The 26,945-nt window shown below is 44.2% G+C and overlaps 2 protein-coding genes across 4 annotated transcripts in view; one reads left to right on the top strand and one right to left on the bottom strand.

The window, feature by feature from the left end:
• The window catches only part of MORC4 (MORC family CW-type zinc finger 4), a 42,608-nt gene extending 41,069 nt beyond the window's left edge, over positions 1-1,539 (top strand). For 2 of the 3 annotated variants that reach the window (XM_058536452.1, XM_058536451.1), the window contains 2 exons: positions 28-311; positions 625-1,539. In XM_058536452.1, the coding sequence (XP_058392435.1) occupies positions 28-311; positions 625-778 (438 nt within the window). In that variant the 3' untranslated portion in view covers positions 779-1,539. The remainder of the gene's footprint in view (positions 1-27; positions 312-624) is intronic. The other variant, XM_058536453.1, reaches the window with a different exon arrangement.
• Positions 1,540-12,430: 10,891 nt separating this feature from the next.
• On the bottom strand, positions 12,431-20,804 carry CLDN2 (claudin 2). Its single transcript, XM_058535282.1, has 2 exons — positions 20,783-20,804; positions 12,431-14,091 (listed from the first exon to the last, which is right to left on the bottom strand). The coding sequence occupies exon 2, from the start codon at positions 13,908-13,910 to the stop codon at positions 13,218-13,220; it is 693 nt and encodes a 230-aa protein (XP_058391265.1). The 5' UTR covers positions 13,911-14,091; positions 20,783-20,804; the 3' UTR covers positions 12,431-13,217.
• Between the last annotated feature and the right edge of the window lie 6,141 nt (positions 20,805-26,945).

The raw sequence follows: 26,945 nt of genomic DNA, 5'->3' as shown, positions 1-26,945 counted from the left end.
ATTGAATTTCTGTTTCTTGGACTGCAGGTGGAGGAGCTGGAACAGGAGAGGAATCACTGGCATTCTGAATTTAAGAAAGTCCAGCATGAGTTGGTGACCTATAGTACCCAGGAGACAGAAGGCTTGTATTGGAGCAAGAAACACATGGGCTATCGCCAAGCTGAATTCCAGATTCTGAAAGCTGAGCTGGAAAGAACCAAAGAAGAAAAGCAAGAACTAAAAGAGAAACTGAAGGAGACAGAGACGCACCTAGAAGTGCTGCAGAAGGCTCAGGTCTCCTACCGGACCCCAGAGGGAGATGACCTAGAAAGGTTAATTACTAGGGTTTAGTTATCAGCTTGTGAGTGCTATTGGGCAGCATCCCTTAGGACCCCCAGTTACTGGTCATAGATAAGGGAGGAAGCCTTAATTAATTCATAGGCCACCAAGAATTGAGGAATTACTTCTTAGAGAGCTGCACCCAGTCTCCCTGTGCTTGGTGGCGTTGTGCTTTCTTCTTTCTTTCTAGCTAATGGAAACATAATTGTTGAGAAATGTAGGCCCATTTTTAAGGAGCTTCATGTTGTTCTTTTGGCTAATGACTTCATGTCATCTCTTCTCCTACCCCCTCACTCCATCATACAGGGCTTTGGCAAAGCTTACGCGACTGCGTGTCCACGTCAGCTATCTCCTTACTTCTGTCCTCCCTCACTTGGAGCTTCGTGAGATCGGGTTTGACTCAGAACAAGTGGATGGGATCCTGTATACGGTGCTGGAGGCAAATCACATACTGGATTGAGCACCAGATTATATACTCTATATACCTTTCTCTTCTCTACCCTTCGCTCTTCTCTACCCTTTTCTTCTCTACCCTTCTCTCTTCTCTACCCTTCTCTCCTTTCCTCTCTCTCTCCCCCACTTCTCTCTCTCTTTCTCTCTCTCTCTCGTCTTTATGCCTTATATAGAGAATCTTTGAGTAAATCCTGGCTGTTAATCAGTCTGCTTCTTATTCAGTTTTGGTGTGGAGAAAGAAGCTAGTTAAATAGGCTTTTAAGAGTTCCAGGAACAGAAAAGCAGTAGTCACCGAACAAGGTGACCTGAAAGCTTTAACTTTCATGACTTAGATACTTGGCCTATTTCATATTCTTTCTGAAATGGTTAGTATTCATTTAGGTTAAATCAGTCAGCAAATACTGGGTCCAATGTACTAGGTTTTTGGTGATAAACTAAGAGTATAATTCAGGGTTTCAGCCTTCAAGGATCTAGCAGTCTAGTTGAAAACACAAGACACACACCGAGTTAACTAATTTGTACAAGTGAGTGGTACAGACAGGATAGAGAAGTTCTAGAGGGGAGTTCAAGGAAGGCATCACATCAGAAATGGGACCTAAACTAAGGTTGGTTTACAGAACGAGCATGAGCACACAACGGTTGTTCTTTAGGTGGTAGGACTATGGTTGATATTTTTTCTTCTTCCTATCTTCCTGCCTTTTTCAAATTTTCTATGATAAACCTGTTATTCTTCTTACGTTGGAAAAAATAAATTGTTTTAAAAAATAATGAGTAGGCTTGGCTTTAGATATCAAATGGGAGACTGTGTGAAAATATAAGGTAATTTTATATTTATAATTTATGTTATATTTAGCATTACCTCTGGAAGAATAGCATGAACAAAGGCACGGAAAAAGCTGCTATGTGAAAAATGTGTTTGGTAGGAGTGATGGGTTAATGTAAAGGGAACTAAGGTTAAAGCATGACCCATTCACCCACCCCCCTCTGTGGTATTTGCATTTTAATAAGGGATTCTTGAAAAAGAAAACCTCAAGGCTCAAATTCAAAAAATATGTATCACCAAACTGTGGGATTTCAGGTAGTGGGGGAGCTATTTTAGAGCACGGAGGTCTATTTGATATCCCTCAGAATATGGCACTCGCCTACCCTTTAGGCTAGTGCTGAGTGAGGGGTAATCTTGTATTATCAGAAATAGTAAAACTTATACTCTTATAAAAGTAGACATTTTATTTTTTTCATTGCTTTATTGTATTTATACAGCACATACTCTTCAAAGATCTCAAGATACTCTTCAAAAGACATTGAACAATGAACACATAAAAATATACCAACAATGAAAAATAAGAAGTGAAGGAGAAATAATAAAAGGGAGGTGGGTTCAAGCAATCACAAAAGGGGTAATGTTTTGAATGTTCATTTTGTTTCTTCTCTGCGGAGTTACTTCAAAAGACTCTCCCAAACTTACTTTACTTCCTTTGAAAGGAGGCCCATCATAGATATTCCAGTGACTGCAAAGAATAGGGGGAGGCCAGAGCCAGGCTTCATCTTTGAATGAATACTTAAAGATATCCCTGCCCCCTTACCTTACCTCACTGCAGCTCTAGCCTGCCATGTGATTAACTCTCATGTCAGACATTTGGACTATTGATATTGAAGGCCCCAGTTGTCTAAGTATAAATATTACTGAGAAGTGGGGAGCACATGCAGCCATTCTCTCAGTGATACTTGTTCTTCAGGTGGCGGCTGTGAAAAAGGGGGACTTTGCACAGATATGGACAATATGGTTGGGAGGATGGGGTGGGAAAAAATTCAGAGCATTGAAGGTTGAGCCTGTGAGAGAGAGAGAGAGAGTGTGTGTGTGTGTGTTGGGTGAGTGAGGGGGCAGAGTACGAAGGAGTACAGGCAGTTGGGCTTTAAAAAGAAAATGATGGAAAAATTTAACTCTTTACTAGTGTTTACTCTCAGCCCATTTCCTTGTGCCAACCTCAAACTGCTTCTTCCAGCAAGTTACCTGTGTGAGTCCATTTACTACAGCACCAGAGCTACCTCTTTGTTATCTAGTTACAATGAAACCATACCAGTGTGAAGTCCCTTCAGTGTTAAATGCCATGGTGGAGAGTGAAGTGTCACCCAGCCTTACCAGAGCTCATAATATAGAGAGGAGGCAAAAGACATTCAGGAGAAAAAAGTGGGTACTTCTTCCTGGCTATCCTGCTAGGGTACCATAGTCACACTTCTCCTTTCAGATGTCTCTCACATTTTCCCTTTAACTTTCCATTTCCACAATCAACATTTAGATCTTTATTACCTCATACCTTCATAATTGAAATAGATTCTTAATTGGGCTCCCTCATCTCCTATGCTCATTCCTTCAATCCACCCTACTCACTGTCACTCAATTGCTTTTAATGACCTCATCAGGTTATGCCTCTGCTTAAAGACTTGCTAGTGCTCCCAATTGCCCGCCAAGTGCAATACAAATTCCCATTTGGCTTCAGCCATACTCTAGACTCATCTTCCAACGTTCCAAACACAAACCATGTTCCATCCAAACTGAATTATTTTTCAGTTTCTGAACCTGCCTTGAGATTTTCTCTTTCTCCACCTTTGCTATTTCATTCCCTTTGCCTGGAATATTCTCCCTCATCATCTTTCCTTTGGCTCAAATGTCAACTTTTTTCCTGAAAATTCCTCTGATTAACCCAGCCAGACATCACATTTTCTTTGAACGTGTAAGTTTTGTGTCACTGAAAAGGCTCTTACCATAAACTTCATTGTGCTGTCTTCCCTATTAGAAAGTTCCAGATTCAAATATTCAACTGGCTGCTTGACATTTACACTTACATGTCGCACAGGCATTTCAAATGAACCCTGTTAAAAATAAACAGTGATACACACCCTGGGACTATGCCTTCCCCCAATTTTCCTAATTTTAGAAAATGGCACCTCCACCCACCCAGTCACATAAGCTAGAAACCTGGAAGGCATCCTTAATTTTCCTCTTCTCTAGTCTCCCACATTCAGTCTATCAGAAAGTCTTTCAGTTCTATCTCCAAACTATATCTTCACTCCACTTACTTTTACCACAGCTACCTTAGTCCAGACTACCATCATCTCCCATAGATAATTGCAACTCCTAACTGGTGCCTTTGCTTCCACTCTTGTTCCCACTATTGTCTTCTCGCTACAGCCAGAGTGATTTAAAAATATAAAAATCACAAATCAGATCATGTGACTCCCTGCTTAAAGCCCTTCAATGACTTCTCATCGCACTTAGAATAAAATCCATAATCCTTATAATGTCCTACAAGACCCATGCCTACCGCTGCCTACATTGTCCCTTGCATCTCTTCCTCATAGCTCACTTTTCCCCTTGCTCACTGTGGTCTTCCCACAGAAACGTCAGGCTCTTACCACCGAGCGTTTATCCATACTGTTCCCTCTCCTATAATGCTCGTATGTGCAGTCTTGGCATGGCTGACTATTCCTCATCCTTCAGGTCTTAGTGTAAGTCAACTTTCTCAGGCCTTCCTTGGCAGCCTTTTTTCTCTACCCTATTCTATCATTATTTCCTGTTTTGTTTAATTCATAGCAGTTCTCACAATTTGCAGGTATATATTTGGCTGTTTACTTTCACTCATTCAACAAATACTTACTGGGTACCTGCTATGTGCTGTGTGGTATACAGTGGTGAACGCAACACACAGTCTCTGTCTGCCTCTTTCACTAATAAGGTCCATGAGGGGAAGGGCCATGCCTGTTTTTGCCAATCACTGTACCCCAGAACTTATTAGAGTACCTGGTATGTAGTAGGTAATTAATAAATAATTGTTAATGAATGAGGTAATGATGGGAACTGTGTTTTGTTCGTATCTCCATCTCCTTCAAGGGCCTAAAATAGTGCCTCATTTATAGAAGGGGTTGGAGAAATACAGTATGATTGAGGTAGATAACAATCCTGGACATTAAACTGAAAATGAAAGACTGAGAAAGTAAGTGCTACAGCTTATGGGGGCAATCAGTGTGAGCTGGAGTGGCCTAGGGTTTCTCTTTAGCTGATCTTTGATTTGGATAATTAGAAAGGCTACCAAAGGAGAAAGGGAGTATGGGTATTCTTTACCAAGGACATTCTGAATGTTATCAAAAGGAAGCTCCCTAGTGTGCAATTTTAAAATGCTGAGAATTACCGAATATAATCAGGATAAATCTATGGAGGCCAGATCTTGAGAGTGAGAACTAAAAGGGGGAAAAGATTTCTGAGGAGTCTTCGTTCAGTTTTTCCAAGAGCAGTGGTAGTTTTATTTCAAGAGAGGATCTAAGAGGAGCTTTCCATGAGCAAAGAACAGACAGAATAAGCCTCAAGGAAGTCGATTCCTGGCAAATGTTGGGAAGTCAGTACATGCTTGTTGGATGAACAAATGGGCACCTACCAGAGGATTAGGTCAGAGATTTTGTGGCCCCAGAACACAGGAAGATTTGCTTGCCCATGTCCAGTGTTTGCAATTTAGAGGCAGAGGCTTAATTGGCAGGCTCTCAGTTCCAAAGGCAATCTCCAGATAGAACTTATTTTAGAGTTCTGTACTATGAATTAAAATCTCTTTCTGTAGTACTGTGTTAGGAGTGAAGCACGGAGGTATGCTCAGGAAACCTGGGAGCTCAGGCTAAGTTGTGTCGTTTCCCCAAAAGAATAACTTGTGCTTGGTGACAAGGACATTCCTAACTCATGACTTACCTTAGGCAGAGTGGAAATTCAGGAACAATACTTTCTGAATCAAAACTCAGGGCACGTGGTTAGGTAATAAACCAGACAATATGAAAGAACTGACTTACATAGTCTTGGGTGTATTAAAGCTTTAGTCATTAAGTGAGGCATAAATAGCTTTCGTTTTCTAATGGAAAATAAAATCTGCAGAAGAAATGTGTGGTTACTTGCCTCCATCCCCAAGCCCAAAGTTTTGATATAAATCACAAGAAATCCAATTTTAGATAAGAATAATTCAAATGTTTTGGGTGTCTTCTACATGCCAAACACATTTCATACATCTGCCCGTTAAGTCCTCAGGGGCAAGCAAGATGACTTTAGGCAGAAGTTCAGGAAAATGTACCCAAAAGGCCTGATCTTCCATATGGGCTAAGGAAACCTGTAAGGATTGGAAAGGTGGAGCTGTGTGGGGAGGGTTTTCCAGGTGTAGGAAATAGTATAAGCAAAGTCAAGACTGGGTGGAGGGTGAGTAAAGGAACACCCAAAAGGGTTTGAGGAATAGTGAATTATTCCATTTGGAGCATAAGGAACAAAGTGGACCAAAGGCTTCGGAATGACAGCAAGAGGGGGCCTATGCTAAATCTGCTTAATAATGGAGCCTTCGTAGGCTATGAATTAAGAAAGTGGCTGTTGAAGTCTCCCCAGTTGTCCCTGAGTTTGGGAAATTAGCTCCAGTTTATAGTTCCCTTGGACTAAGCTTTTCTCTAGCAGTGGGACTCGATTGATCATACTTCTGTTCCACCTCAGATTTTCACAGATCTGGATGAAGGTCAAAGAGCCATCACCACCCCTTTCCTCTCCAAGTTGTCAAGTCTGCTTTTCCCCTGGCTTTTGGTAATGGAATCTGATGAGTAGAAGCCTATTCAAGATCTTCAAGGTATTCAGACTTGAGGGAAGATTCTTGAGAAGTTTTGGCCTGGGAAAGAATATCCCCTTGCTAATGTAGATTCAGGAATGTCCTTGTGGTAGAAAATATACTTTATCATCTGCCCCCATTTCCCCAAAGGCACACACATTTTGCGCTGACTTTGACACCACTCTTTGGGTCACCAATATACTTAGAATACGGTTAACCATTTGTTGAGCACCTACTATATGCCATGATCACACTGAGAGGCAGATATCATCCCCATTTTACAGATGAGGAAACTAAAGTGTAAAGAATTAAATGAGCCTCCCAAGGCCACACAGCCAGAGAGTGCAGAGGCAAAACCAAACCCAGGTTTGTCTGACTTCAAAGCTCAGGCTCTTTTCCCACTACACCATACTGCCTATCTTGAAAACGATTAGCCTCGTCTTCTTTCTTTTGATAAGAAAATGCTAAACGCAGCCCACACTGATAGGAATTTCCAAGGAAGCGAGTTCCACAATCCCACACAATGTTTAACTGCCCTCATGATCAGGAAATTGTTCACTCATGTAACAAATATCCCTCCAAACTACGTGGAAATTCATTTCCTCTTGACTGGGTTTTTCACTCAGGGCTGTCGCTTGGCAGCTTTTCTGATATCCAAACAGCCATCAAGATCCTATTCTTACACTCCAGGAGGTCTTGGACTTGTTGGCCTCTGCCTATGAGTGTTCTCACTGGCTCCTTTGCATCCCCCCTTCCCAGACAGTGCTGAGTTGGGCAGATCTCTTGGGGAGTGAGAAAGTGACACTTGAGAACATATTGGTTTATTATTATACTCAAAGGAGTAAAATTAACCACATGACGTGCCTCTGGAATTGTCAAGGGGAAGATGGCATCACCTTTCTCATCTTGTCTGCCTTTTTCTTGATTTCTACTTCGTCTCCATTTTTGAAGCTGTTGAATTATTTAGTTGAAGAGTGCATATGTTACTCAGAGAGTTCCCCTGCTCCCACAAAGTCTGGTGTCCGTTGTCTCTGAATTGGTGTTCTATTTTTTAAACTCATTGGACTCATCTTCTCATTCTGGTTCCTTTTAGGGCTAAACTGAGAAACTAGTGCAAATGCTGGCGTTAATGGCTAATCTATGGCTGAATGTGTTTCTCTTCCCAGAAAATATGCTTGCTTTTTAACCAAGGCATTCAGTGCCTTTACACCAAGGGAATAGGATCTTCACAATATCATCAGACATCCTTTGTGGGGGGGATGCTGATCCACCCTCTTGCATCCCATTGGGTAATTCCAGAAATAAATTCAAGTGTAGAGGCTGCAAGGAGCATCTTCTATTTGTACTTGCGTTGTGACTGGTCTTTCTCCTGAGCAACCCACACAGAACTTTGTCAAATATCACATACTCTGAAAGCGTTGTTGGAGAAGAGGAGCTACCACTGAAATGCTGGGTTGCCTGCCGTGCTACTCGTATTCGTTTGGCATCTAATTTCACATCCCATTGTATTCCCTAATATCTGAAAGCACGTGAGTCTTCTCAATGTTATTTCCACAAGACCGTGTTTGCAAATAGAAAGGTTTTCAAAGCCCTCCTAGGAAGTGACTTATTAAGTGGTGAGGGTGCCATTCTGGAGGAATGGGACTTCAGGGATGACAGGAAAGCAGGACCTGATGATTTGCCTTTGTATGGTGACTTCTTGCTTTATCAAGCCCTAAGACACTCCTGCTTGTCTCGTGGCAAAATGAGGCCCAGAGCAGGGAATTGTAGGCAAGATTTAACTAGGAATTCCTGAGCTACAATAACCAGGAAAGTGGTGGGTTGTGTGAGGTGGAGGGGGTGGTCAGATTACAGCCTCTGTATTGCTATGCCCGATAACAGCCTGTTAATATTTTATCAGTGATCACATCACAGCATGTAGTGAGGCACCACTTAGGGCAAAAGAGAGAGATAACCTGCTGGACTTCCTCTTTGAGGTTTTCTCCCCGGTTGTGATAACAGAATTTCTCATCAAAGCTAGGAGCCGCTTGGGCAGGGAGACCAGGCTGGGCGAAGGCCGGGCTTCAGCCAGCTGAGGAGGAGCACATGCACTTCCCAGCCTGGGGCCTCTATGTCCCAGAGTAGGCAGCTGTAGGCACAAAAGAATACTCTGTCCGTGGGCCCAAGACTGAGTGGGAGGGAGCAGTTGACCCTGCAAGGCCTCATGTGCTTTTCTTTAGCACTGGGCCTCTTCTCTTTCCTCTCTCCCTTCTCCCACGTCTGTGTTTCTCCTCTGGTCCAGAGCCAAAAGAACTCAGGTTACCTGGATGGGCACTGCCTCTGCTCCCTCAGTGATTTCCAGAAACCTGCCCAAGGAAATGAGAGAGAAAAGACTGAATCCCAGGGTCACTCTCTCCATTAGAGCCACTTTGGGGTCTTGTGAGGCAAACTCAAAGGGGTTCTGGGTTAGCTGTACAGTGTATCCCTGTTTCTTCCTTAGCACTGCTCTCTACCATATTTCTCTATTTCCCATGGTCCTTCGACTAGAGGAAGCGGTTTCTTTTGATCATCCTTTCTGAAGAACTTCAAGTAGTGCCAGACCCTCATTTCGTATGGATTGGGATTTGAGGGGACTTACATACCTTTTTAAACTAGCCCTTGACAGCCTTATCTTATGGCACTTCTCCCCTATCTCTCACAGGACAGACCATATTGCAGTGCCTTGTACCACACTTGGGTGTGCATGTCTTATCTCCCCTAGATCAGCTGTCAGCTCCTACAAAGCACACACTTTACCTTGTTCACCCTTGTTGCCCTCAAAGCCGTTAGCACATAGCCTGACACAGAATAAGAGTGCAGTTAGTGTGGGCTGGCTGGCTAGCTGGCTGGCTAGAGAGTTGGTGGAATGGCTATTTGACTGGCTGGATGAAGGTCTCTCAGAAAGCTGAAGCTTGCTTTTCCACCAAGAAGCCAGTTTCAGCCTCCACCTCCCCCATTAATGGTCACATAGCAGTGGGTCACTAGAGCCCGAAGGGGGAGAAAACATGAGTCACACTATTATCAGAGGAACGAGGGAGGGGAGAACTACCTCTCCTTGTGCAAGGGTCAGAGCCATGGGGCTGGGGCATAAACACAATGGCCTTCACTATCCCCTCAGTCTATGGCTAATCTAAATTACTTTATGAGGGATGGCAATGGAGTGAACTGAAAGCTGTTCAACTTGGACCCAGACTCAGGGAGATTTCTAGGAAAGTATTTAGAGCAAGGCTTTTCTTGCTCAATGAGCCAAAGGGAATAGTTGTTCTTTGTCGGGTCTGCCCTGGTTTTTCTAGATGAGGAGGATGAACTTCTAACTCTCCATAGAATCTTCCCGGATTAAAAGGAAGGAGGACCTCCCAGGCCAGCTTCATCCTAAGATGAAGGGAAGCTCTGTGCCCTATTTCTCTCAAAGGCCCTTATATTCCAGCAGCAGGTAAGGACAGGAGGGCCACAGGAATCTGAAGAGGAACAGGCACTCTTAGACCTTCTGGGACAGAATTCCAGACCCACGTTGCTGTAAGAAGAGTTTCCAAGCTTATGTTCAGACTCTGACACTCTGTGACTTTAGGAAATTTACTCAACTCTCTGGGCCTCCATTTTGTCTCCTGTTAAGGACCTGCTTCACTGGAGGTATCTGGAGGGTGCAATGAAATCAGGGATCTGAAAATGCTTTGGCTGCCAGGTGGTGGGTCATCAGAGTCCATACCAGACTGCTGCCCACTCAGCATAGCAGAGTCAGCAAGGCAACCCCATCTTCCAACCTCCAGTGGCTCCCTGTCATGGGCTCTGCGGTTCCTGGTGCCAGACCAGGAACATGACCTCTTATTAAACTTCTATTCAGAGAGCCCTCTCTCTCTACCCTTATTCCTGCCTGCTGCCATTCTCTCTAAAATGGATGCTGGGATCCTAGCCTCTGCATCAGAGAAGACCAACTTTAGGACTGCAAGGGTAGTGCCTGTTCTAACAGGCTCCTGTGTGCTGAGACCCACTAGGTCCAGGGGCTGGGTAAGCTGAATCTTGTAGGGCCCCCTTATTGTCAGTGTTGCCACGGTTAACATCTTTATGAATTAGCCTTTGTTAATTCCCAGTGAGGTTAGAACAGGGCCAAATCATTGTCCTCCCAAACTCCCATGCCTCCATAGTAAGGAGAATTGGAGCTGAGGTGTTGTGTCTTATTCAAACGTAAGCTTGGCAACCCCTTGGTGGGACAGCTAGCTGGGCCCCAGGCTGGTCAGCTGGCCGGCACAGCAGGAAGAGCAGTTGCAGGCGGTACACTCCGTGAATTGGTCCTGCTCTCCCAGATGCCCCTCACAGGAGACCAGGAGACCCTATGTGTGCCCAGCGTTACCTTGCTGGCTATAAGTTGTTTTCCTCAGGTGGCTTGGGGACCTCTGGCAGGCTCTTCCTATTGGCTGCAAATATTGTTGGATCAGTGGACTCCTATGTTGGGAGTCAGAAGACTGGCGCACTAACACCAGCAGTGTGGCCCTGGGAAAATCTCTTTACTTATGGGCCTTAATTTCTCCGCCTGCCAAATGGAGATTATGAGATCTATTTCACTTTCCTCACAATGGTGGTTCAGAGAATGAAAAGAATAAACAAACACATAGCCATTTAGTAAATAACTTAAATGAAACAATTGTGAAGAGGGAGGAGTCCTGGGCAAGATGAAAAGGTTAAAGTTTCCTGGGTGAGGGAGGATGTCTTGCTTTCTTAATGTGTCCAGTAAAGTCTAGAATTTTCTATCCACCCAGTGGGGAGAAGGGGCAGTTTCCATCCTACCCTCCCCTTAACCCACTTCTCTCCATCACACCTGCACTGTCTGGGCCCCTTTGAATTAATAAAAACAGTTACTCAATTAACAAGTATTTATTGATCACCTACTGTGTGCCCAGCACTCTTACAGATAGTCTTGAGGATACAGAGAAGTCTAAAAAATGACCCCTACCCTCCAAAAGTTTACAACGTACTTGTGAAATCAGATACACACACATGAAAAGATAAACTATCCATTAAAAATTCTGAATGATAAGCATCAAAGAAGCAATTTTTACATTGAAGATTGGAGGAGGGAGGGGTGGGAGAGGGATGGAGTGGTCAGAGGAGGCTCAATGCAGGAGGTGGTGCTGAGCAAGTTCTCCAAGCATGAGGGAGACTTGGCTAAGGGGAGAGGGCCTTCCAGCTTGGGAGAACAGCTTAAACATAGGCAAGAAGGTGGAAACATGAAAGGCACGTTAAAGACAATGAATGGGCCCCTTCTGTTGGCACTGAGGTTTAGGGAGGTGTACTGGAGTTTCTCAGAAGCTGGTCATGCTTAGGCTGGTGAGAGAAAATGCCTTTGGTTTGTTTATGACTCCCATCCTCACCCCCACCCCAGGGGAAATGGAGCATTTCAGACCTTGGAGCTGCCTGGGAACCATTCTCTACTCTCCCACCTCAACTGAAATCCCAGGCAGCAGCTCAGCTATCACTCAGATCAGGGCCATGGCACTATGGGCATGATTGTTCCATGCTGGAGCCCTTGGATGCCTTCTGGCAACTCTGGAATGTCTGGTGAAGGGTGGTAGGGGAAATATGAAGGGTGACAGGGGCCCAAGTGGTGCTGCGGTCTTTCAGAGGCTCTGTAGGGGTCTGTGGGTAGATCCCAGAAGCCTGATCTCAGCCTTTGAGCTGATTTTCCATTAGTCCTGAAGACTCTCCGGCGGGCTGCCTCTCTCTGGCCAATAGAAACACCCACTGGAGCCACCGCACATGTCTACCCAGCTTCTTGAACACCAAAGTTCTTGTTCTTTGTCAGGCAGCATCAAGGAGTGGTATTTTCCTCAATCCCCCACAGCTCCCACATTGTCATTCCTCAGTCAAGGGCCATCTCTAGAAAAACTAGTTTCCCTTTCCTAAGGAAACCATTGTGTAGGGCCCTTCACCTTGTTATTTAGCAGGAGGCCAGGTCAGAGGTAGGCAGGGGCTTCAGCAAAAGTTGGGGCTGCAGCTTCTGAGGCAGTTCCTCAGTGGAATCAGTCTGCTGCCGCCTTGAGCTTTCCACCATATCTTCTTTCCTGGTGTTTTCCTCTAGCCGGGGGCTAGATCCGCAACCCACAAGTGTGAGGGAATTATGGGAAACGCATTGGGCAGTCATTCTGGTCTTTTTTTGGTCCTTGGCTGCCTTCCCTCCCTCTCATCCTGCACCCAGTTGCTCTCTGTTCCCTCGGTACCATGGCTTTACTTCAGTTCATGCACAAACCAGTCTGGACACTGTGGAGTCATAACAAGAGTGGGATGGAGGCTCCACGGCTTATTACTGGCCAATCAGTTTCTTTGGAGGGAGGCTTGAGAGGGAGGTTAGAGCCATGCCCATAAAAGCCACCACTCCTTCCTCCCATCCCCCAGCAATGAACTAAAGACCAACCTCCGCCAGAGGGAGGGTCTTTGATCACACTGACGGTCAGTCAGTGGGATGTAATTAGTGGGTTTTTGGGTAGATTCCCAGGTAAACCAAAGGGCAAAGGGGAGCCTCTAGGGCCTGGCCTAGGGTGGGTTTAAAGTTGAGGGTTGGGACTCAGGGTAGAGGGTGGGGAGGCCAAGGTGAAGGAAACAGAAAGCCTGGCTTGGCAAGCATCTTGACAATTCAACCTGCACGCTGTCACACCAGCTCCCGTTTCTGCCTTTGCTTGATCCAGGGGCCAAAATCAGTCTATCCTCAGCAGAAGGTTCTAACATGATCCAGTGGCAATGTCCCTCATCTGAGGCCCTGGGGGGGCTTTCCACTGGTTTTCACAGACCCAGCCACCCCCCAGCTCTGCCTCTGGTTCTTCACACATACCCTGTCAGGCTGTAGGAGTTAAACTCACTCTTGACTTTGGATGGTTCACCAGGCCTTGGAGAGCTCCTAGTGGCGAGGGGCTGGGCCTGGTAGGCATCGTAGTAGTTGGAGCGATTTCTCTGGAGTGGGCAGGAAAAGCAGAGGATAATTCCAGCTACCAGAGAGAACAGGGAGGAAATAATGCCCAAGTAAAGAGCCTCTCCAATCTCAAATTTCATGCTGTCAGGCACCAGTGGGGAGTAGAAGTCCCGCAGGATCCCGTGAAGATTCCAGGCAATAGGGATGAAGCCTAGGAGGCCTCCAAGGATGAAGCAGACTCCGCCCACTACCGCCACTCTGTCTTTGGCTCGTGAGTCCTGGCAGAAGACTGTGCATCTCATGCCCACCACAGAGATAATGCAGGCCAACAAGGAGATTACATTGGATGTCACCATCATTGCCTGGGCAGCCTGGATGTCAGCAGGCAGGCCTAGAATGCTGTTGTAGATGTCACACTGGGTGATGCCTGTGCTTTGTGTGGCACACTCCATCCAGAGGCCCTTGGAGAAGCCGACTGCTGTCACAATGCTGGCACCTACATAAGAACTTGTTCGCCAGTTGGGGAGCAGCATGGCAATGAGGGTGCCCAATAGCCCCAAAAGGCCCAGGATGTAGCCTACAAGTTGGAGGCCAAGAGAGGCCATGGCAGACCTCTCAATAGAAGCGTCTTAGGGCCTGCTCCCTCGTCTTCTGGCTGCAGCTTTTGCTCCTTGGATCCCGGCCTCTAATCCCTCATTTCAGAGTGTCTCTGCCAGCCCGACTTCTCTCCTCCTTACAAGTGTCTGTGGGTGGCCACAAGCAGGCTCAAGAAGGCATCTAGAAGACCTAAAAAAAATCCATAAACCAGATTAAATATTGACCAGAAGCTTATGAGAAACCAGAAAATGCTGGATGCCTTTTGACCTTTGTTATCTTTAGAAATAACACATGAGAAAGAAAAAAAAAAACTTTGAAAGTGGAGCCAAAATGTCATCGCCTCCTGCGTAGGCACATGCCTTAGGTTGGCAGCCAGACAAAGCCAGGGGCCAGACAGGTGGCTGCTTTCCGAGAAGGTGATGATGGCAGTGGCAGTTGTGGTGGCTGTGTTAACTCCAGGTCAGGCCATTGGCTGGCACAGTTCTGTCTCCAAGGCCCACTGTTTAATGTATTGCTCAGCAACAGTGCCACAGGGCCCCTCGATTGCAGACTGAGGCCAAACTCCAGGAGACTGGATCAGGAGGAACAGGTCCTAGAGTATAGCCTTGCACTCCAGGCTATTAGAGGGCTCTTGAATATTCAAGGGCCTAGAGAGCAGTTGTCTAGACCTGGGTCATCCTGCCCCTGGTGAAAATTTATTCCAGGGCAGGTTGGGGCAGGCAACGAAGCCTTCTGTCCACACTATGAGAGTTCAGATCCTCCCAGCCCTGCCCAAATCCCCCTCCACAGGTTAGCCTCAGGTCTCGTGCATGTATAATGCACCCAGACATTTCCTGTTTGCTCTCCTAGTAGATTCCCCACCAGCCCTAGGCCTCCGGATGCTGTGGGAGGATTCTGGAGCAAAAGTTGTTCCAGGTGCACGAGGGAACCCTGAAATTCCCTAGGCTATCTATCTGTCAGGGGCACTAAGATGGACAGAGGAAAGGGAAGCTGCTCTAGAATAGAGGGCTTTGTAAGAGGCAGGCATCCAAGCCAATTCTTTAGGAACTCGGAGCTGCCCAGGATTTTGCAGTATTCAAGGAGTGCCGGCCCCCACACTTACCAAGGTTCAAGACACTAAGGGTCAAGGGCACATCCTTCTCCCCATCCTCTACAAGACCCTCCAGCCCACTAATTCTTCAACCCACCACTATCTGGCTATTCCACTTTACCCTTCAAGATTTCTCTTTCTCTACTCGTCTCTTACATGTGAGTATTCCTCAGAAGTCCATCCTTTTCTCAATCAACACCCTGTCCCTGAGCATACGTATTCACTCCCATGACTTAATCTCTCACCTATCCACTGGCACTCCCAAATCAGTATTTTCAGCATAGACCTTCCTCCTGAGCTTCAAGGCTGCCAGAGCAATCACCTGTTTAAAATGTCCACTTGGAAATATCATAGGCACCTCAAATTTGACATGTTCAAAAAAGAACTCATCACCTCCCATCACACCTCTCCCCAAATAGTTCTTCCCTGGGTTCCCCATGGTCACTAAATGATACCTCTATCCATTCCTTTGTGCCAGGCCAAAATTCTGGGAGTGATCCTTGACATGTCTCTCACGCTTATCCCTCACCTTCTACTGTCACTGTCTCACCAGTTCTACCTCTTGAATATACCTCAAATCCATGGCACTCTTCTCTCCATTTCCACTGCTACTTCCCCAGTTCAGGGCTTTGTCATCCTCTCTCCCTTGGACTACAGCAACGACTTTTTAGCAGGTCTTACTTCCAATCTTGCCTCCTCCAATTCATTCTCCACACTGTTGCTAAGGTTATCTTTCAACACATTAATCTGATCAAGTCATTACTCTACATAAAACATTCCAGTGTCTCCCCATCGGCTAAAGGATAAAGTCCAAACTTGTTTGTACTCTATGACCTGTCAAGCTTCATCTCTTGCCATTCTCCTCCTTGTACTCTATACTCTTGCTGAACTAAATTACTTTCAGTTCCTCAGTCATGTTATGTTGTTTTTTGCTTCCAAACCCGAGTGCAGGCTGTTCCTTCTATGCAAAATACCTGGCATTCTTCTCCCTCTGTTTAGAACCTTCTCATCCTTTAGGGCTCAGCTCAGATGTGTCTTATTCTAGCCTGGATCAAGTGCCCCTCCTCTATGTTCTTACAGTATCTTGTGTTTAGTTACCTCCATCATAGTAATGATAATAATAGTAGCAACACTCATGTAGTGTTTCCTATGTGACCATTATAAGCACTTTACACATGTTAACTCATTTCATCATCACAACAATGCTTTGCAGTAGATACTAATAATCCCTATTGTATAAATGAGGAAACCAAGGTACAGATAGTACTTATTGCACTATATTGTGATTTCCTGTTTAAATCCTTACTCTTCCCCACTAGTCTGTGAGCTACTTGAGGGCAAGGACTGTATCTTATTCATCTCTGAATCTTAAGTGCCTCACAATGCATTACCCAGAGCAGGTGTTCAAAAATGTCTTCTTAATGAATGAACAAAAGTAGTTAAAGAGGTTTGAGAGACTATAAGATATGGACTTTCCAAATGAGTCAATGACACTTCAGTGTAAAGTACCAGAGCTGCCCAATGTTAGTAAAGAAGATTGAGAGAAGGAATCAGAAAAAGGAGGGAAAAGAAGAGAGAGAGACAGAGAGCTAGAGAGACAGAAAGGGAGAGAGAGAAACACAGAAAGAGAGAGAGACAGAGAGATAAAAACAGAGACAGAGAGACAAAGAGAAAGAGAGAGAAAAAGAGACATACAGAAAAAGAGAGAGACAGACAAACACAGAGAGAGAGAAACAGAGACAGACAGAGTTTCACCATTTTATATGTATATGCATTTGTTGAATATCTTGTCTCTTCAACCAAATTCTAAACAATTTGAGGGGAGGAAACCATATATTAAACTTCTGTTGTGCCTCTGCAGCATTGGGCACATGGTTAATAGTCAATATTATTCATCAGTGATGGATTTGACAATGCCAATGTTGATGCAAAGCAGTGCAGAGCAGGAGCCAATAAACATTTGATGGGAGGTGGGGAGGGAAATCTAGTTTGAATCTCAGTTTTATCACTTACCAGCTGTGACACTGCACAAGTCCTTTCCAGGCTTTGGTTTTCTTATTGTTAAAGTGGGCACAATTCTACCTATCCTGATCATGACTGTGCGTCTCAGTGGGGCCTTCAGTGCTGCTTGGAAGTCCTTCTGCTTCACCCTGGTAAGCATCTTTGGTGACTACTTCAAATACTTACCTTTTTTTTTTTTTTTGAGCTCCCTACCCTACATCCTCCCTATGCAGCTATTACCCTATCCTCATCATTCTCTTTGCAGCCAAGATTCTTAAACAAGCCATTTAATATTGATGTCTCTACTTCTTCCCCCCTCACTCACTGCTCAGCCCTCTGCAATCTGGCAATGCCTCCTGAATCCATACCTCTGGCATAGATCTCTCTCCTAAACTCAAGATTTGTATATTCAACTGCATTCAGAATGACCCCATTGGAATGGCTTAAGTGTACCTCAAACTCAACATTTGCAAAGCTGAAATCATCTGTCCTCTTTTCTCTCTACCCCCAAATTATTCTTCACACAGTGTTCCCTATCCCAATGGGACCACCACTCATCCAGCAATCCAAGCCAGTCATCCTTGATTCTTCACCTCTTCTTGACGTACAAACAATTATGAAGTCCTAGCAGATCTACCTTCAAAATATATCCTGAATGCATCCCCTTTTTTCCATCTCCACTACCTAAACTTTAGTTCAGACCGTTACCTCTTGCCCATTTGGAAATCTCATAGGCACCTCAAATTGGTCTCTAATTCCCCTTCAGCTCTGCCCCTGCAATCAATTATCCATCCAGTAGTCAAGGATCTTTCTAAAATGGAAAAGCATAAGTGCCACCCACCTCTTTGTAATGCTTAGAAACTTTAGGACCTCTTAATTGCTTTCAGGATGAAGTTCAAACTCTCTAGCCCAGAAAAACCAGGAAAGCCCTCCATTGTCTGACTTCTGCTCTTCTTCCCAGCCTCATATCCCACCAGTAACCTCCAACCTCATGCTTTTTGCTCCTACACATACATAAACACACACATACACACACACACACACACACACACGATCCAGCCATATCTGAATGTGCATACTTCTCTGAATTTGCGTTTTTCTCTGTTTCCAAGCCCTTAAGCATCCACCATTTGCTTGGCTAATTGCTAGTTATCCTTCAGGACTCATCCTCTTCTTGAAACCTTCCTTGGACCCCTCTTCCCACCCAGGCTGGGTTAAATACTTTTCCTTTGTACTTCCTATCTATATCTGGGCATTGAGTGTGAGTGTTGGTAAGCTTCCTTGAGGTTTTTGGGGAGAAGACCTCCTGCCTCCCAGAGGAGCAGCTCCTGCTTCAGAATTCCTGAGATGGTGGCAGAAAAGCCCAGCTTGAGTTTTCCATGGGGGTCAACAGTGTCCCCAAGAGGAGAACCTCTCCCCAGAGCCAATCCTGACTCAGTAGGAAAGTGGTTTGGGCCATGGGGAAGGTGGAGTCAAAAAAATGCCATCACTGAGGCTTGGGATCTCTAGAGAGCCTGATTTGGCATAGCTGGGCAGGAAGAAGAACAAGTTGTTAGAGCTTATTCAATTGGGAGAAATTGCCTAATGGGGGTCTGCTTTTAGCTAGGGTCAGGAAGGCAGTGGTGAACAAAACAGCAAGTGGTTGGGTGGTAGGCCTGACTAGATTCTGCTTTTGTTTCTGCAATGAGCTGTAGAAGGTTTAGAGAAAGAATCCTGGCCTGAGAATCAAAAAACTAGCTTCTCATCTTAGTTCTGCCTGGAACCTTTTGAGGAAGTCCCTTAACTTCTCCAGGCCCTAGTTTGCTCATCTCCAAGGTTTTGAGTCTCAAATAAGGTAATGGGGACAGGAAACCACTTTGACAAATATAGAAGACTGAATAGCTATTAGAAGCAGGCAGGTTTTAAAGAAACTCCTCTCTTTGAGGGATCCTCCTAGAAGTCAAGCCCTGGCTGCTTTGGAAGAACAGAGAACTCTAGGCCTTGCCAGCTGAATTTGTCTTCTGGGCATGGGGCCAACACACTCCATGGCCCAAGGGCTAGGCAAGAAGGCTTCATTTAGGATCTGTACCTAATCTTCCTTAGGGGAGGGATTGGAACTGCAGGAGAAGATTAGGAGGGTCAAGCCTGAGAGCAGCTCCTGAATTAACCCCTTCTTGCCTGGGTACTTGCCCTGCTAGGCTCCTTATTTCTTGCTCCAAGAGTCTTGAGCATGGTACCTCTTCTGTGGGGGCATCCTCATAAGACTGAGTAGGACAGGAGAGGTGGGGTTCTCATGCTCAAGGAAGGACCTGATGTGGCATCCTGTGGGTGTTGGAGGCCATCACAGCCCTCTTCTGTCCGTCAGCCTCATTCCTCCATTCCTTGATCTCACAGCCCCTCATAGGAATCTGAAATACCTGCTCTCCTCTCTGTACCTCACCTCCAGCTGCTGAGGGCTCTAGTAGGTGGCACAGCCATTCCCTTAAAAGCCCTACTTTCTGGAAATTTTGTCCTTGGAGCAGTTCACCTTTCCTTCTGCAGCAGTTAAGTGATGACAGCTCAGGGAACTACAACTGGATTGAGAGATTTTCTAATTGCTTTTAAAAAAAGTTTATTTTTGGCCTGATCATCAAAGTAAAGCACTCTCACTTTAGAACACTAGAAAACACAGAAAGGCAGAATTTAGAAAACAGACATCACCTACAATATCCCCAGCTATAAGTGCTGTTAATGTTTTGGTTCCAATTCCATTTTCAAAGAGGACACTTGAAGAGAATAATGTCTCAGTCCAAAGAAGAAATTTCTTTTTATTATGGAGATATAATTGACACATAACATTGTATTAGTTTCAGGTGTACAACATAATGATTTGATATTTGTATATATTGCAAAAGGATCACCACAATAAGTCTAGTTAACATCCATTACCACACAGTTACAATTTTTTTCTTGTGATGAGAACTTTTAAGATCTACTCTCTTAGCAAATTTCAAATATACAATACAGTATTATTAACTATAGTCACCATGCTGTACATCACATTCCCAGGATTTGTCTTATAACTGGAAGTTTGTACCTTTTGACCCCCTTCACTCATTTCATCCATCCCCCATCTCTACCTCTGGCAACCACCAACCTGTTCTCTGTGTCTATGAGTTTGTCTCTTTTGTTTTGTTTTTTTAGATTCCACATATAAGTAATATCATACAGTATTTGTCTTTCTCTGTCTGACATTTCACTTAGCATAATGTCCTCCAGTTCCATCCATGTCGTTGTAAATGGCAGGATTTCCTTCAAGGAAGGAATTTCTAATGACAGACTTGCAGAACAGCAGGGGAAAATTATTTAAGGGCTTGAGGGGGAGACTTTATGACTTGACTCAGAAATCTACCTTCTCCTGACTCCCTGAGCCTTCATGCCGAGGAAGGCACTGGAGCTGGATGTGAGGAAGCGCAGGGACAAGTCTTCCTCAGCCCCCCACAGTTAGAGGGGTAAACTATAGTTCCTTTCCTCCCATCCTTTTATCTCAGTCCTTTCGCCCTCAAAAGCTCCATTCGAAAATTATTATCTGATTTGGAGAGTGCTTCCTCTGGCGCTGTAGTTTCAAAGACTGGAAACTTGGTGGTAGCCTTGAGGAAACAAATACTACCAACCCAAGTGCTACCTGAATTTTCCCTCCTGTGCTCTTCCCTCAGAAACCCAAGGTGCCCCAGCCTGGCTGCGCCATGGGCCAAATTGAGAGCAACTAGGGAGCAAGAGCCCACAGGTGAATTTAAAAGACAGCAAATAAATCAGAATTGAGACACTTACGAAGCAGTTCTTTTGCAGAGCCTTAGAGGAGATGTATAGCCCTGGAGAGGGAGGAAGGGATCCTGAGGGAGGGCAGCAAGGTGCAAGGGGCCCCAGCCGAGGTGATAAAGTATTTCTAATTGTTAGCCACAGCTTTGCAAAATCCATCTGCAAATCTCAGCCTTGGGTCAGAGACTTATTACAGATCAGAATTAAACCCCTGGAGGCTGTGGAAGATTGAGGTACTTAAAAAAAAAAGTTTGGTGAGTTTTGTGTTTTTCCTGTCAGAAACTCCAGCTGAGCTTTTGTGTGGTGACCTTGGGAGGAGAAGGGTTTGGTCCAAGGAGGAATTCGGAACATTCTAGCTTTGGGGGTGGGGAGAGGAGGGAGCTCTGTTATGCCCATTAGGTGTCCCTGGCTAGCAGTTCTGAGGCCCAGCAGGAAATAAGCCTCGTAAGCACAGCCCTGACGAGCTAGTGCCCAAGCAGCCCTGCACTGCCTACAGCCCCACGGACTCTTCCATCCAGCTTTGTTCTCCAACAAGCCCCTAGCTCTCCCCACCCCTAAGGTTGACCCCAAGGTGCAAGGGAAAATATGTATACTATAGGTTCAGACCCGTGTGACTTCAAAGAGCAGGTCCCTACAAGGTGGGACTGAGATGGCCGTGGTAATTGTGGGCCTCCTCTTTGTACCACACGCAGCAGTACCATACTGTATGTCATCTGAGTCTCTCAAAAGTTCTGTGGAATGGAGTGCAGCGATTGGGTTTGCTCTCCAAATGGAAAAAAAAAAAAAAACTTTCCTGCTTTTTTTCTGATTAGAAACATACTAGATGCTATTGCAAAAAATTCAGAAAATAAAGAAGAAAGTAGAGGTCCTCATAATACTGCCACCAATAGGTATAATGTTAATCATTGTTAACATTTTGCTATACCGTAGAAGACATGAATAGAAATATTTCTTACAAAATTGAATCATGTTATACCGTACAATTTTGTAACCTTCTATCATTTCTAAATAATGTAATGATATGACATTGACATGGTCCATTGACATGGCCCTATTTCCATGTCAATTAAAAAATGGATTTGCATCATTCTCTTATGGCTGCATTGTCTTCTATCACATAAAATATATTTAGCCATTAACTATTAGATATTTTTGTTATTTCCATTTTTTCACTACTATAACCTGGCTTCTTTGCACATAATACTGACAAATTTTAGGAACAGAATTGCTAGGTCAAAGAGTATGAATGCTTTAAAGGCTAATACAACATAATACAAAAGAAGAGCAGCTATTACCATTTCCAGATGAGAAAGCCTATGCCCAATGAGACGAAATGAATGAATTACCCAGCATCACAAGTTGAGCAGTAGGAGTTAGGCCTGAAATCTAGGCCTCTGGGTGTCTGGTTCAGTAAACTTTCCTGTGTACCACATTGACTCTGTCCCAAGGACTCCTATGTAAAAATGATAAGGCCCACTATTCATTGAACACTTTCTGGGTGTCACGTACTGTGCTGAGGGTTTTCATATACATTGTCTCACTGAGCTACTGAAGAGCAGAGCCAGGCCTGGCCACCAAACCTGGCCAACTCTGAAGCTTGGCTCTTAATCATTATGCTCTACTCCGTTTTTGAAGTAATATCAAAGCAAACAGATTTGTTGCCTAGTTTGAATTCAGTGAAGCAAATCAGAAATCATCCTCCTTCCCAAGGTGGCTCATAACTGTCTTGCAGGTGCGAATGGGGTCCCTGATCCCTGGCAATGCTCTTGAGCAGGAGTCTCTCCAGGATGCTACTCCTTGGCAGGCTGGGACAGTCTAAAGGGGCAGTCATGCCTGCGATCAGGCCTGGGGAGTCTTTGGAAATAAAAGCAAGCAAGACTGAAGGGGTGAGAGGGATAGCAGGCTAATCCTCTAACCAGCTGTGTGACCTGGGGCAAGTCTTCACATCTTTCTTCAGGCTTCACCCAACTGACCTTCCAAGGCTAGGCTAATGAATATGAAAGCATTTTGACAAGTAGAAAATGCTGGTTGAGTGCAAGATAGAATTTGTAGTAGAGGAGCACCTCATCAGCTCACAGTGACTCTGTGCAATTGAGGGCAGGAAAAGGCAGAATCTTAGGGGCAGGTGCCAGGGCGGATGAGGGCACTGTGTTGGCAGGATGTGGTTACCAGATTGGCAGTCACTCAAGGACTAGGTTCTAACACTGTGTTTCCTACAGGTCGGTACTGTTGGATCCTGGTGGAATCGTGCCAAAGACTATGACTCCTCAGTGTTGAGCCTAGGAGGCACCTTAGTAATCTGCTAAGACCCCTGCTGAAATCCAGAGAGCCTAGATAGGTAGGGGAATGGAGAGGGGTCTGAAAGAAGAGAGGAAAGAATAGCAGTCTGAGAAAAGCAGTATCTGGTTAAGGAGAATAAAGCGAGGAAAATGTGGGTCTGGGAAGAGATGGGTTAGGGAAGAGAGCAGGAGAAGAAGGGGCTTTGAGGAAGAAAATCTAAGAGAGGTCTGTATAAAGCAGAGTATTGAGGGAGAGAGAAGAGATGGTGCCAAGAAAAGAAAAGTCTAGAAGGAGAAATAAGAGCAATTTTAGGGGCAAAGGGCCAGGGATGAGAGGACTATTGGAGAAGGAGTTAGGGTCCAGGTCAGAGAGAGGATTAGAGACATTCCATCCCATAATTCCACCAAACCAAGAAGTTCTTGTCAAAGTCACGAATGACCCCCATGTCACCAAATCCAATGGCCACTTTTCAGTCTTTAACTTCTTTGAGCTCCATGCAGCATTCAATGCCCCCAATACCTTTGCCCTTCTTGAAATGTTTTCTTCTCTTGGCCTCTGTGATACAACTCTCCCCTGGTGTTCCTCCTATCTCTCTGGCTACTTCTTCATTGACTCCTCCTCCTCTGCCAGATCCTTAAATATAGGTGTTTCTCAGGAGCCTGACCCAGGTCTTTTCACACTGCATTCCTACTCTCAGAAGTTTCTTTTATCTTTCATGGTTTCAATTACCCTGTATACTCTGATGACTTCCAAATTATCATTTTCAGCCCAGCCTTCCCCTCTTAAATTCAGACCTCTATATACTGACATCTCCATTTTGATAGCTCAAAAGCATCTCAAACTGAACATGTCCAAAATTGCATCCTTGATTCTCTTTGAACTAAAACCAACCTTCCCTCAGTCTTCTCTATTTGAGAAATCCAGTTGTTTAAGCCAGAAACTTCAGAATTAGACTTAATTTCACTCTTTTCTCTTTCTCTGACCCTCCACACCCCATCTCATCTGATCTGTAAATCCTTCCAATCCTACCTTCAATATATGGCTCTTTCATCCATCTATTGGTTTCCAATGTCCCCCCATTACCATCGTCTCTCAAAATCTGTGGTCTCAGGACCACTTTACAGTTTTAAAAATTATTTAGGAAACAATCCAATGTTCTTCAACTAGTGAATGGGTAAACAAACTGTGGCACATCTGTACAATGGAATACTACTCAGCAATAAAAAGGAGTGTGCTATTGATACAGGCAACTACACAGATGAAGCTCAAGTGTATTATGCTATGCGAAAGAAGCCAAATTCAAAAGGCTGATTACTGTAGGATTCCATTTATATGGCATTCTTGAAATGACAAGACTATAGGGATGGAGAACAGATTAGTGGTTGCCAGGGGTTGGGAGTAGGAGAAGGGGTTGGCTATAATAGTGTGGCACAGGGAATTATTTGGGATGTTGGAACTGTAATAATTGCTGCATAACTCTATGCATTTGTCAAAATTCATGAAACTGTATACCCAAAAGAATGAATTTTATGCATCCTTCCACATTGTGTCACACAGATTATTCAAATGACCTGTATGCATATTTAAAAATAAATAAATAGGGGCCGGCCCGGTGGCGCAAGTGGTTAAATGCGCGCGCTCCTCTGCGGAGGCCCGGGGTTTGCCGGTTCGGATCCCGGGCGCGCACCGACGCACCGCTTGTTAAGCCATGCTGTGGCGGCGTCCCGTATAAAGTAGAGGAAGATGGGCATGGATGTTAGCCCAGGGCCAGTCTTCCTCAGCAAAAAAGAGGAGGATTGGCATTGGATGTTAGCTCAGGGCTGGTCCTCCCCGCAATAAATAAATAAATAAATAAATAAATAAAAGATATCGTTAAAAAATTATTGAAGACTCCAAAGGGCTTTCATTTTTATGGGTTATATCAACATTTAACATATTAGAAATTAAAACTGATAAATTTTAAAACTATTCATTTTTTAATTTAAAATCACAATGATAAACCCATTGCATGTTAAAATATATAACATATATTTATTAAAAATGACTATTTTCCAAAACAAAAAAATTAGCAAGAAAAGTGGCATTGTATTACATTTCTGCAAATCTCTTTAGTGTCTGAGTATCTGAATAAAAGCAGCTGGATTCTCACATCTGCTCTTGCATTCAATCTGTTGCAATATGTTGTTTTGGTTAAAGTATATGAAGAAAATCCAGCCTCACAAAGATATGTAGTTAGAGAAGAGGGTTATTGAATAGCTTTTTAGGCAGAATTCTAAGAATGACCTCCAAATGACCCTCACCTGTGTATAAATTCCCTCTTCTTTGAGAGTGGTATTGATGATATTTATCACTCCCATGATTATGTTAGTTATTTGGCAAAAAGCAATTATCCAGGTGGGCCTAATCTAATCATACATGCCCTTTCAAAGCAAAGCATTTTCTCTGGCTAGTGGCAGAAAGGAAGTCAGAGAGATTTGAAGTGTGAGAAGTACTTGATGTGCCGTTGATGGTTCGAAAATGGAAGGGGCCACATGAGAAGGAATGTGGGCAACCTCTAGGGCAGCACTCTAGAGAATGGCCTTTGGATGACAGTCTGCAAAGCAGCGGAGACCTCAGACCTACAACCTGAAGGAACTGGATTTTTCTAACATTTTGAGCTTGGAAGCAGGTTTTTTCCCAAGAGCCTCCAGATAAGAGCCCAGCCAAGCCGACAGACAGCTTGACTTCAGCCTTGTGAGACCCTAAGCAGAGAATTCAGGTGAACCCACCTGGACTTCTGACTTACAGTACTGTGAAATAATAAATGGGTGTTGTATTAAGGTGTTAAGTTTGTCGTAATTTGTTATGGCAGCAATAGAAAACTAACATATTGAGGGTATTCATCTTTTTTTTTCCCCCCCAAAGCCCCAGTAGATAGTTGTATGTCATAGTTGCACAGCCTTCTAGTTGCTGTATGTGGGACGCGGCCTCAGCATGGCCGGAGAAGCGGTGCGTCGTGTGCGCCCGGGATCCGAACCTGGGCCGCCAGCAGCGGAGCACGCGCACTTAACCACTAGGCCATGGGGCCGGCCCGAGGGTATTCATCTTTGATACTATACGTAAACTTCATGAGTGGTAGTTTCTTAATGTTTATTTGCAATGTTGAATCTAAAACCATATCAGTGAACCTTTTGTACTCTGTTACATTAAAATCCATTGGTCTATCTTGCACTTTGAATGGATCTATTATACACGCACGATTTTATAACATCATGCATTAGTCATTTGGAAAATATTGGCCCACCCAGTTATACAGATCTTCTAATTGTTGACTCATTTCATGATTACACAACATAAAAAACTGCATTCATTAGTATCACTACTAATCTAATCAGAAATGTCTTTAGGGTATTGAGAAACTCTCAAGCTCACAGTGGCAGATACAGGTTTTCGAAAATTATATTTTTTACCTGAAAGCTTAAATTTTATCATTGACAACCAATACTATCAGTTGTTTTCCTTGTGATAACAGGATCACTTTATTCATTTTCTACTAAATGCTGGCCAAATACTCAGGTCTGAATAACCATAGTTTGTCTGTCAATCATTCTTTCAAGTAAAAAAGAAAAGAGTTCCATGAAAAACTGGCTAGTTTAGCTTGCAATTCAGTTGCACAAGTGCTTTTCCTCATGACAACCATCTCATACTTCAGTATGCAGAAGTGCTTTTTATAGCCTTCCTATTTTCTCACACAGATTATTAAAGAGATGTGTACTCAAAGGGTTGAGATTTAATAAAAATTAATAATTTTTACTGTTTCATCAAGACATTCTTAAGTGAAACTGACATTTCTTCTAGCAGGAATACATTGATGGTGAAGAATAACATGAATGCAGTTTGATGCCATTGGCTTGAC

The sequence above is a fragment of the Diceros bicornis genome, chromosome X (assembly GCF_020826845.1).
Source record: "Diceros bicornis minor isolate mBicDic1 chromosome X, mDicBic1.mat.cur, whole genome shotgun sequence".
NCBI classification, from domain to species: Eukaryota; Metazoa; Chordata; class Mammalia; order Perissodactyla; family Rhinocerotidae; genus Diceros; species Diceros bicornis.
This window is presented reverse-complemented; position numbering and strand designations above follow the sequence as displayed.